Source organism: Aulostomus chinensis, chromosome 9 (assembly GCF_037954235.1).
Source record: "Aulostomus chinensis isolate RoL2024-O1b breed Wild chromosome 9, RoL_Achi_v1.0, whole genome shotgun sequence".
NCBI lineage: Eukaryota > Metazoa > Chordata > Actinopteri > Syngnathiformes > Aulostomidae > Aulostomus > Aulostomus chinensis.
Genome location: NC_141328.1, coordinates 27,562,380 through 27,575,387, shown reverse-complemented (window position 1 = coordinate 27,575,387; position 13,008 = coordinate 27,562,380). Strand labels below are relative to the sequence as shown.

The 13,008-nt window shown below is 45.4% G+C and overlaps 1 protein-coding gene across 3 annotated transcripts in view; it reads left to right on the top strand.

Annotated features, from left to right (window-relative positions):
* Window positions 1-13,008, top strand: part of arhgef25a (Rho guanine nucleotide exchange factor (GEF) 25a) — a 45,135-nt gene that overhangs the window by 17,517 nt on the left and 14,610 nt on the right. For all 3 annotated transcript variants that reach the window (XM_086214779.1, XM_086214778.1, XM_086214780.1), the window contains 2 exons: window positions 11,003-11,313; window positions 11,823-11,933. In XM_086214779.1, the coding sequence (XP_086070905.1) occupies window positions 11,003-11,313; window positions 11,823-11,933 (422 nt within the window). The remainder of the gene's footprint in view (window positions 1-11,002; window positions 11,314-11,822; window positions 11,934-13,008) is intronic.

Below are 13,008 nucleotides of genomic sequence, written 5' to 3'. Positions count from 1 at the left end.
TGACAGTTAAAGCTTTATTCTCTCTCTGTCTCTAACACACATATCTCGAGTCTTTTTCTCGACGTGTCCCTGACCTGCTCTGTTCCCCCACTGAGACAGTTGAGTCTTGCTTAGCAGCAGCATAGCAACAACAAGTTTTCCATCTGTGGGTCCCAAATATCCATCTCTCCCTGTAAGTGCTCTCGTCACTTCCCTTCTTCCTTTTTTCCTTGATGTCGCTTTAATGAAGGAAAAAGCACAAACTGTACATATTGTCTGACTGTGCATCTGTGTGTGTTTATGTGTGAGTGTGTAGCCCAGTGTTGACTCACGCATGCAGTGGGTTAGGACAAGGATCCCCCCTAGCAAAGACACACACACACACACACACACACACACACACACACACACACACACACACACACACATACACACACAAACACACACACAGATAAATGGCAACGAGTACAGAGAAATATGTAAAAAAAAGGAAAGTTTGGATTCACAACGCAACCATAAATGGAGTTGTAATTGCCTCACACTACATTGTTTGTGCTTGGGTGGGTGTGTGCGCATCACATTGACATACATGAGCAAAAAACACATACATGTGCTCGTTTATACATTTCAAGTGGATTAAATGTTAACTTTTATTTTCCCTAAATTCATAAATTTGCCTTTTATGGATTTGAGGGTAATTTGCATCACTGGCGACTGTGTGGAATCAAAGACAGTGGACTTGTTGAGACGGTGAAGTTCGTTAGAGACAAGGCTGCAGGCTGCAGCTGTTATAATGACTGAGTGGCTGCACAGCTCCTCGTTTCTCTCACTGTAACTTTTGACTGTAAAATGACAGAAAACAGTGAAACAAGCATGTGGCGGCTTCCCTTGACATCATCAGATTGTTTGTTTTGGCTGACCAACAGTCCATATCCTACGGCAGCAAACTGATTAATTGATTAATTGATCATGGCTCGTTATCTTTCTTTTGATTGATGATTCCAGTGAATCGAGTAATTGTTTTAGGTTTTCTTTGTCGCTGAAGTGTCTCTGTTATTTTGGCCAACCCGTGTGCTCTTCTGTTATTTGGCAATGTTCATTTTCATGGCTCATTTGATGCAGTTTCCAGGCAATTTGAAATAAAATACTTCATCATTGTCGTAGGATTATTTTTATGCACTGCAGCTTCGGGAGCTGGTAGAGATGCAGCATCTTGCTCAAGGGCACTACTAGTCTGGTTGTCCTCAAACTGAGGGACTCGAACCCCAATGTTCTCCTCAGTTAACCCCAAAATCCATGAATAATTTTGCAACAGATCGTTAACAGAAAACAGCGCTGTTGGCAAATGCAAAGGAAAATTGTTGTGACAACAGCCGTGTGTCTTTTTATGTCTCAGCTGGAGAACCTTTTTTTGTCCTCAGCTTATAAGGCAGACTGCAGACATTATGGAAAAAGCAACAGAAATAGCTGAATTGAAGGTATGCTGCTGGGCTGCTGTGCCTTGTGTCCAGTAGAGATATTTTTAATCTTTGCATCCAGGCCCACCCTCCACCTCGTCATCTCCTGGTGCCCACCCACCCAACCCCCTGCCTCCCCTCTGTGATGCAATCTGTCTTTATAGTGTGTTCCTCTGACAGACAGAGGGACAAACAGATCAAATCCAGCGCTCCCAGTATCTCAGCTGGATGAATTCTGGGTTGAATGTTGCATGATTTGCCGGTGTGGAATGTGAACACCAAGTGGAGCATTAAAATCATTCCTAGGGCATTCTCATTTTCTCTCCCTGCCTCCTCTTCCCTACGTTCCTCTCTCAGACTGGTCGGCATACAGCCAGTCAGCCGGTCATTAATTATGTTGTCTCCCCTTTTTATACTATTTTCAACATCTCTTTTTTTCACAGTCCATTCTCCTTTCCTTTTGCTCGACAATACGGCCTTACCCTGACATATTTCTTAGCTTCCGTGCATTTCTCCTCTTATCTTCTTCTCTTTCCATCTCTTTTTCCCTTCCTCAAGGCTCTGTTTGTAAATGCGAAGAGGAGGAGAATGAGGGAACAAATTATGAAACACAGGAGTGCATTCCATACCTTGTTTAGAAAGAATTCTCCAACAGTGCAGAGGGGGAGAGCAGCGACTTCCCCCTGTGAGACTACCCCCACATTTAAGCCCATATGGGTCTTTTTATGCTTGCAGGCTTTAGGGGTGTCTGCTTCTTTAGGTCTTACTGTATAAGGAATTTTGTCTGTCTGTTGCATTTTACTTACTCATTCTTATGTTCTGTTACATTCTCCAACCTGTTACTTTTCTATAATGAAGGAAATATTGACTCAGAACCTCCTCACGGAAGTTTCCTATAAGTTTCCAAGAGGAGTCGTCTGATTCAGGCTGCTTCTCTCCGCAGTGCTCAAAAACGTCCAAAAACAAAGCAGAAAGCAAAATAACAATATAAAGTGAGAGGCGGTGCTGCTTGTATATGAATTGATCCCCAGAACAGCTGACTGTTGTGTCTGTGGAAATACAATGAGGCGCTGGCACTATGGTAGAGCATGCAGCCTGGACGCAATGGCCCGGCTCTTTGGGTCTGTGTTGTGGACTCAAGGGTGCAGCCTGAATCCAAAGTCCAGGTCCATTTCCCCTTGAATGAATTTTGTGTATTCACAGGACGAGCTCTCGATGGCCATATGGAGAGCTCCTGCTCCAAACGCAGGTTTTGATCTGAAATAGTCAAGAGCTGACAGGTGCAGATGGTTTGAATCTGGAATGAGTATTTTACAAACAACATCTAGAGGTATATGATAGTATAAATACTGATGCGAGGCTATGCTAATTATTACACTTCATGCATGTGTGTCACATATGTCTATGTGTTTGTTCCTGTGTGCGACATCAGTTAGTGTGAGTGTGTGCCCGTATGCGCTGCTTCATTTCACGTCTTGCCGATGGCAAGACAATCTTTTGTACGGCCGTCCCTTGCTCTCTCCTTCTGGGTTTAGTTGCTATGGCGATGAGAGTGGGGAGAGGCAGAGAGCCATGGAAAGGAAGGAGAATATTTGTCTGGAAAGCCCATCAAGTCTGACTGAGAATCCCTGTACCAGCACATCTTTTCACAGCAGGCACACATCTGCAGGTCAGACAGTGTGTCAGACATGTGAACCTCTTACCTCAAATCTGCTTCGCTATATCAGAATGGGGTGAATGCTCAGACGCTGAAACACGATTGTGTGTGTGTGTGTTTGTGTGTGTGTCCGTGTATTACCAATGCACATTTGGTATACAGTTGCGACATGCAGCTCAGAGCAGTGACCTTGTACACAGCCGGTGTGAAGAACAGCAAGCGTCCATAGTTGTGAGGCTGCCGAGGCCAAGAGGAGAGGCTCCACATCCTCCAGGCCCAGCAGGCACCACAGCTCCGTCTCCAGCTCCTCGCAGGCATCCTGACTGGCACTGCCACAGCTGCCATATGGAATCACAATCGCTTTTAAACTGCTCCGTGTCCTCAGCCACCTCAGGCTTAATGACAGCCTTGTTTACCCCTAAACACAAGTGTGAGGCACTCACTCCCTCTCTCCCTCTCTCCCTGTTCCTCTTTCTGTCTCTCGCCATCGCTTTGGTGTGCTCAAATAATCATTATGATGATCAATAGAAGCCTTTAAGTGTGTATGTGTGCTGACTGCTGCTAAACTGGTTTATACTCTCGACCACCACCTGCTCCACTCCCATCACTGGAGCCCCCCAGGGCTGTGTCCTTGGCCCACCCCTGCTCTCCCTGTTCATGCAGTACTGTGGCCAAGCTCACCTCATTGTCACCTTGTTGAACCTTCAGCTCAGCGTTTGTGAGACACAGCACCTGCGACCCTGAACAGCAGTATCACCACTCGTCCGTCCAGGTCTTTAACTGGAATAGGAGAATGCCGGACACCTTACAAAACTGATGTTAATGCTTATCATTTTGCACGATGTGAGACAACGACTTGCTGCCAGCAAGAGGTTTGCAAGATGTTTTCACACGGTTGAGATAGTCTCTACCTCCCAGTTTTGCTCCACCGTCGGTACCAGTAACAAAGCGGTGTTACGGATTATAGGAAAGCAGTGGGAGACTCCTCAAATATATGAGCCACAGTGGAATCAGTCAGCAGTTTTAGACTCCTCACTGTCCATATCATCAAGGGTCTGATCCAAAACACTGACATCTACACCAAGATAGCCAGTTTGCTCTTCCTGGCCAGGCTGGAGGAGCTCACTTGTTTCCTTGGTAGTGAGCAGTACAATGAGATTTCTGACACTTGGTGTTTATCATCATTTATCATTTTGAATCACAGTAGCCTAAAAGTTTGAGAAGCAAGTGGTGGAAGGTCGCACGCCATATTAATGACGTCGATATTTCTTGGACTGACATACTTTTCTACACACCTGAGTGCAAAATGATCGCACAGCTGCATTCAGTACAACATTGCTGTGTACCGGACCAACACACGCGCTGTTTACGCATGACATTTCACTTTTTAATGTTGAAAGATGGATTTTGTTGCATTGTGAAATATCCAGGCTTTTACTCAGGGCAGAAAAATGTTATGGTGAAACTTTCCTCTTTTCTTCTTGTCGCTCAGTTTTACGTTACCTGACAAATGGTTTGTTGGTTTGTGACTTGGCCCGTACGTCTGCTGCCTTTTATGGTTTTATTTGGATGTTCACTTATGCTCACGGTACATTTTGTTGTAGATTACACAAATGCAATTAAAGATTAAATGCAACATCTCAAACACGATAATACCAGAAGAAAAACATTTTAATGGATCTTTGTATGATTTTTTTTGAATGTATTTATTTATTTACATCTGATTATAACTATAAGTGAAATTATGATTCATTACATTATTGTTCTGTAAAGTCAAATAAGAGGCTCTGTTGGAAATTTATACATTCAGTCTCATTTTCAGAACATTTATGTTATGTTGTATGTTACAAACATGTGATGTATATGTGCCTGAGGCCACTTATCCGTGACCAGTGGTGTTCACTCTGAGCACAGACGTGTGGGTGAATCCAGAGAGAGAATTGTCAATCTGTATTCTTCTTATGATTTTCAGGTGATAATGTGTGAGGGTGAAATTGACCGCACTAGAATCTTAATCCCTGATGTGTATCTGGTCTTCCAGAACTAAAATTAAGGAAATGAAGGGCAGATGGTGCCAGCAACTGCCAGGTTTCTCTCTGCAGGAATGTCTTGAGTTTTCAGGTCTGCTACCCACAATCATGCTTCCAGTCTCTGCCAGGAGTTTGCTGAAGGAAAAACAATGTGCTGAGATCACCTCTGTCCAGCGAGGTTGATGCCTCGTCCGTCTGAGGAAATACAATTTGAGACAGAGTAGAGGCTGGAGGAATTCTGAAAGTTAGACAATTGGAGAAATATTTCACTAACAGGCAGCAACTGGGATGTAAATGCACCACTTGAAATGCATCTGCATGCTTGTGTTGACCTGATTTTGACACCGGCACTTGTGGTGGTGGTTTAGATCATTTAGGGCTGTTTCATAAGCCCTCATCAGGAGAAGTGTTTGAATCTCTTTTCCACACAGAAGGATTAATACCAGCATCCTCTATCCAGGCTTGTTTTCCTGTTACTGTCATTGCTGTGTTGCTTTACATTGATGAAAAATATGCCAGAGAGTCTGGTTGTGAGTGTGGATGGTGGGAAACCGACCCCGATGAATTGTTTTGTGTCACTTGACTATGTCTACCACGTATTTCCGTCTGTGCTCCTGGAAGCATGGCCGTGAATGCATGTGTGCATCTGCATAAACTAGGTCAGTGCAAGGACAGGAAATCTTTCTTCAGTTGTCTGAGTGCAATATGTCACTTCAAAAGTTACTCACGCAAACATTCTTATATGCACACGGAAAATGCATACATGTGTTTATAGTTCAGTTTAAGAATTAGCACACGTCGTTCTTATATGCGCTTAAGGAAATTTGAAACGCAGCTTGCACCTAATCACTTCCCCACTCTTCTTCTCTTTACCGTCTGCTCCTTCACACTCAAGGTTTTAGCTTCAATCTGGCTGGCATTTGCTGCTTAACTTTTATTTACTGCATATCCAAATCATGAATAATCTCTGCTCTCCTCGTCAGCCCCTCTGCTCCACCACCTCTCATCAAAATATGTGTTCGTTTCCACCCATCTGAAAGACTTCTCATTAATAATAACTGAGTTATGTAAGTGGGAGTCCTAAAACCCAGAAATAAATGGACATTGTTGAATGTTCGGTTCCCTTGTCCTGGAGTCCATCGGGATTTTTGAGGAAAGAGGAGAGGAGAGGTCACTGTCTCTTCCCTGCCAGTTTGTTTTGCATGCTCGTGCTGGTCTCAGCAGCTTTGGGGCAAAGCGTTGCATCACAGGAGGGAGTGTTGAGATCCCAGGGCAGGACCTGGCCAAACTCTTAAAAGCACTGCAGTGCAGAGAGATGCAGAGGGCTGCAGGAGGTGAGAGTGCAACCAAGGGTAGTAGAGTAAAAGACCAAGAGAGAGACACACACACACACACACAGTTGAGGGAGAAGACGAAGGGGTGGGGGTGGGGGGCAGGAAAAAGGAGGGAACAGTCAAGTGTCAGTTTCTATAAATCAGAAACAACACAAACAAATACATTCAAGCCAAAAAATGATAATGTAATGAGAAAAAGAAAATGGGTGTTACAAAAGGTGGACAAGTTCATTGAAGATCAAAATCCTTGCCCTGGTGAAACCTTATATCTGTAGAGGTTCATCAGAGAACAGGAAGGAGTTTCCAGTCATGTGTTTCAGGTACTAAGTGCCTCGCTGTCTCTCAGTCAGCACGTTTGAGTGCTGCCCAGCTCCTGCTAGCTGATGTGAAGTGTCCATTTCCTCCGAGAGGGTGAAATGTAAGAGCTTGGGGTTGGGGAGGGCTCTGAAGGAGAGAGAATAGAGAGGATAAGCATGGTGTTGTGTTAAGGGTTGTTAGTGTTGATGCAGGTGGGCATCTGGTAGCAGAACTAAGAGTCTTTCAGTTGGACATTTGACAGGTTTGTCTCCGCGGGCGGTCACCTGCTATGACAGATGGATGATACTGGAAGCTCCGTCTGCAGACACTCATTTGGACAGCTATCCTGGAAAAAAAGGAGGCCATTTTTCTGTGGCAGCGTGTGTGTGCTCCTCCATATCTGTCTGGTTGTGTGTATTGTTGGATTACAGAGTCCCAGACGGCTTATATGGTCCCGAGAGGCAGTAGCATCGGCAGAGACCTCCTGAGTTGAGTGGCTGTGAACAAGTTTGCTCCATTACAGCCAACGCTTTTACCCTGATTCGTTGGTTCAGCAGCTCTCACTTATCATCTGATCAATAAAAGGAAGTTGCACCAAACTTCTTCGGGGACACACACACACACACACACACACACACACACACACACACTCACAGCACATATCCATCTACATCCTCCACTTATTCAAGGCAGCTTGGCTCGTGTGAATTTTCCTTTATTTTCTCTCCATTTTTCAGACCTTAACAGGAAGGAAATTCACCTTTGATTCAATCATGTCTCAGATGTTTGTGACGTTCACAAAAATATTCCACGAGATGTCTCAGACGGTCACTAGATATTTAAATCCGACTAATGCTTGAAAGGCATCAAATGATTAGATCAGACATGGAGTTAAAAGACTGATTTAGTGTACACACGTCAAGAAAAACATGATGGAACTCTGGGATCGGATCAAACCAGAAAAAAATGACCAATGATCTGCCTCATTTATCAACTCAGAAGTGTCTCAGTCAGTGAGTTGGCTATTGTACCAGCTGGACAACAAAGTAGATCAGTGCTGAAATCTTTTATACTGCAACATTTGGTATTGCAAGATAATCATAACTTAACCGCACTTTTTGGGATTTTTGAAGCGTAAATGGGATTGTTCAAAATCCCAGGCAGTCACGTGACTTCCACAAGCTCTGCTCCTGCGTTCAGCGTCATGATGTTTAGTCCGTGACGACCTCTGGAGTCTCACTGAGTTACTTGTTGGCTGTTCTAAGTCCCACAAAAGATTGGAAATTCACAAGGTTTGTATTTTATGCCATCAGACAAAACGTTGAAATGTCACAAGCGTGTGTGAACCTCAGACTTTATTTCAGGAATTTAACCCAACGCTCATTCAGAAGAACCCACCGACTCTGAGAAAAGTGAGCTGGACCGTCAGCAGCGCTACCGTGTTCCTGTGTCACTTTAACGCAAGTGAAGAACATGAGTGAAGAGAACGTCTCCAACTGCTTTTCCACTCAGACCTACTCAGCACCTAAATTACATAGCACAGCAAGTTTTCGGCGAGCTTCCCAGCTGCTCTGTCTCTCAGACAGCGAGTGGGCGACCGGTGAAATCCCAGCATTAACTGATCACCACAGATCAGGCCAGCGTAATGCAGTCCTGCTGCCCCGCTCCTTCGGATGCCGATTATCCTGAGCACATAAACAACAGTCAAGCGGCATTTACAGAATCAGCCTGGATAATCTTTTCTTAGAAGCACCATTACCAAGATGAATGTCACTATCGGTATGCTGCACGACTAACACAGGAAGAGTGGGAAGGTTTTTTTTCTTCTTTCTCCCATTTTCCATGGTGTGTAGGTGTATAATGGTATCAACTCCTCTCATCCTGCAGTGTGTGGGGGGAGCGGAGGCACGCTGCTCTGAGGGGAAGCTTGTCGGTTCCCTTTGCGTTTCAGTTTCCTCGCTGTTGCTGTGACTAAAATCTGTTCTAGATGTCATTATGATGGCTTGTATAAGGTTTCATAACAATACGGTCAACAGGGAAACTGACCCATATATGCATTGATAGGGGAGGTGTAGAGTTGCCATGGTGACAGATGCAGATGGATCTATCCTCCTTATAAAACCAGTAAATTATGTCAACACCACGTTATAAATCTGCATCATAGAGCCACCGTGTCCTTCTGACATCATTTTTAATCACGTCTCCTCTGAATCTCCTTTGCCTCCAGGCAATGAAAGGGTGTCAACCTCTCCTGCCCTCTCTTATTTTTGATAAGCTATCTCAGCTGATGTCTGGAGCTGCTTACAACGGGGTTCCTGGCAGTGTCTCTGCACTATGACCCCTGTCCTGACTGAACCTCAGCAGGGAATACCGGGAAACACAAACCACAGGCCTGGTTCTTGTTTGAAGTCAGAGAAGCTGGGGGTTGGGGAGGGAGCATGCATCACATTTGCTCAGCATCATTCTCGCATCCTCTCTCTTGCTGAGGACCCTCAGAGATGATGCACATTTAGCCCCGGGCTTTTTACACCAACAGCCACAGTTTGAAATCCTATTGCCTTTTACAGCAGAGACATTTCACAAAGAGCAAAGGCTTTGCTGTCTGTTTTATGTCGTCTCACCGTCTATGGACCCATCAAGTAATTGTTCAAAGTTGCAGTCTATGCCCCTCTCCTTGCCCACCCCCACCCCCACCCAACCCCCCCATCCTGCCAGGCTCAGATCTCCTTACACTCACTGGTCTTTCATGTGGATGGGGGGTGTGGGGTGTGGGGTAGCAGCAGGGAGGATGGGGAAATTGGCCAGCCTGGGATCACACTCACACAAACACACACACACACACACACACACACACACACACACACACACACACACACACACACACGCCTTTAAAAAGACTGGCGAGGCGCGCTGGAGAAAGATTACAGAGGAAATGTCGTCTCTGTGGGGGAAATACACAAACAGACAAGGTTGGAGGCTTTTTGTTAGCAACTAGAATCCACAAACAATTTGTTTTATCTAAATTTGTGTGCACCAGCAGCAACATGATGTCTTAAGTGGTTTGCTCTGAGGTTAGCCCTCATTTCTAAACACTGTGACTGAGGTTCACGCAGTGGAGAGAGTAGTACACAGTGGTGACAACCGTATATCTAAAGGAACGAAATTAAACAAAGTCTGATTGAACTGTAAACTTGGTTTTGCCTTTGGGTGGGTGGTAAGATCTCCCTGGTTTGAAGACAGTGCTGTTTTCTTAAACACAAATGAAATGCGTTCACAATACAAATAAACTTGATTTAAAGTGCATTTTCTTGCAAACCTGAGGGGAGTTTTTATCACCGATGTTATTCTCCTCTGCTGAGAGTCAGTATGGAATAGCTGCTGTGTTGGAACAATAGAGAACCCTATGAGTGTTAGCAGGAGAGAGTGTTTCTCCATGTGTAAGAGGGTGGTGACCAAGGGTCAGAGATCGGGTCGAGGGCAAGAAGATGGATGTGATGCATGACTGAACTGTGTTTGCACACAACAGATAAAACACTCCAGACACACACATAGAGGAAACGCTATCTGGAGGTCGAGGATGGCTGGCTGATGAGGCAGGATGGAAATGGGGGACAAGACAAGACAGAAAAAACAAACCGTCTCAAGCAAGAATCCAGTTTTCTATAAAGGAATTAAAGTGGATGTCCGGCCGCAGCCCTCCAGCCCCTCAGTTCCCTTCCCATGTCCTCCTGACATCATGGCGGTGCAGCCGGTCTGCTGAGTGTTTTACTCATCAACTATAGCCCAACCTGACCTGCCGTCTGGCTTTCCTGTCATGTGACTGGACGCACAGCTCAAATACAAAAACGGTCTGCTTCACATAAACAGTGGATCTCTCACAGCCATGCAGCTGTGTTTGAGGAGAACGGCTATTTTTATACATCCACTCTTTGTTTTTATTTCTCTCCTTTGCTTCTTCTCACCCAGTGTTTACATGTCCTCTGTCTCCAGTCCTCCACTGACCCACTGCTGACCTGCACTACTGCCCTCATTCCATGCATCATGGGATGTTCATTCATCTCACAGAAAACGTTCTCTTTGACTGTTATTTCTGTCCATAGATCTATCGATTAATGGTCCATGGAGGTTTGAACGTGTGGAGTTGGAGTTCACTCTTGCCTGTTATCCAACCCCTTATTTATCAGTCGTCTGCCATTATTTTACCCTTACGTAATCCCTGTTTTACCAATAATTCTTCTGTTTCTACAGACTCATATTCAGCAGCAGGCAGTGAGGGCAGCATCTCTACCTCTGTGGCGTCCCTGCCCCCGCAGGCATCAGGCAGCTCGGCCCCCAGCTCCCCCGGCTCCAAACGCTCTGTCAGCACCCTGAAGAAATGGCTCACAAACCCTGTTCGCAAACTCAGTGCCGGGGCCACTGCCAAAGGGGAGCATCAGATCCGCAAACTTGAGGGAAAGCCTCCACCGCCTCTTCCGTCCCACAGCCACAGTCAGGATCTGGGTAGCCCCCTGAGGCCTGATGAGCCCCTCACCATCTTGCCTGTCACCCATCGAGAACTGGTGAGCAGTAAATCCTGATAGTGCAGCAAGTTGATCTTGTCACATGATCTAAACCAAACAGGCTTTGCCTCCTTCGTAATGAGCCACCTTCTAAGTAAACTTATTAGAATATTAACAGACCATCTCTGTCACGAGGCCTTCATATGAACTGGTTAAACAGTCTTATATAAACACAAACTCAGACCAACCCGAGGTAGCTCACAAATATAAGCGCAGACAGAGGTTATGGCAGGTATCATGGCAGATGGTGATGTGATAGAACAGCAGGACTGCTGGCTCAGCCCGCAGGAACCCGAGGCCGCCATGTTGTATGACTCACGTCTCACATTTGCAACTGTGCAGCTGCCTGTGTGTCGGAATTAATGAGCATGCTATGGACATGCTATGGTGTTATTCTGAAAAGTGAATATGTGTTTTTGTGTGTGTGTGTGTGTGTGTGTGTGTGTGTGTGTGTGTGTGTGTGTGTGTGTGTGTGTGTGTGTGTGTGTGTGTGTGTGTGTGTGTTCCAGGAGTGGAAAGAGGGCCTGGCAAGCCCTGAGGACCTGTCACCGGCTACACTGCAGTCCCCCAGTTACATAACTGATTCGCTGATTGGCTGCACGTCGCTGCCTCACACCCAGGTCTGTCCGCCTGATGTATTGTACATGACAACTAACACGGTCTAATGTCATGTAGCCAGACATCCCTCCTGTTTGCTGTGCCATCATTGTCATCATTCTGCTAAAGTAGATGTGGCTTGTTTATTTTTCTGTGAACCAATAATAATTGTCATGGGCGGGGTTAAAAGCCTTGGATGCAGTGATGGTACCCATGCAATCCCGTCACGTTCCATTCTGGAAATTTGTCTTTAACTCATATATGTTAATATCTTTTACAAGTGCTCAGAATAACAATCCAGTTCCTTGTCGAAACTTGCAGTTTTCAGCGTGTAGGTTGCTACTAGCCTGCTAGCTCTGAGTCAGTTTCACACAGTGAGGGTCAACCTGCAGACACTGAAGCGGCAGAGAAAGCTGACTGAATCATGGTCCAGTGGCAAGCTTATACCCGCTGTTCCGCTAAACTAGACTTATCCAACCTGATGTATCTGGCAACACTTTGTATTTTTGTCAAACAGAGTTAATATCAAGCAGAAAATATGTCAGCATCTTTCTGTTTGCAGAGAGGTAGATCAGACACAGAGTATCAGGAGCAAACCTAATACTGATTAATTTTAGCACGCAGTTAACGGTGATGGAGTAGCAGCAACATTCACGGTGAGGACCCAGCCTGGCGGGGAGGTGACATCAGTCCTCGTTGTCTCCATGGCCCTCCAGTGAGATCTGGAAATGACTAACTGGGCTGCTGCTGGCAGAGCTCAACTATCAGGCAAAACAAACACACAGACGCACATAGGACCACTGCTCTCTGCAACCACACACACACACAGACACACACACACAAGCCAAGAAATACAAACATGCACACATATAGCCATATACATTACACATAAACGCACACACCCAGACATGAAAGGGATAATGAATACAAGGCTCTCAGGGAGCAGATCGATGTGCCAGAGGGCCAGAGGGTAGAGACCTGTGTGATGCATTACTCATATTCTGCACGTAACAAAAGCACATGCCTGAAGACAAATACAGAATAGCACAAAATGGCAGATGTGATGAAAGATGACTCCATTTGTGTGAAAAAGCTGAA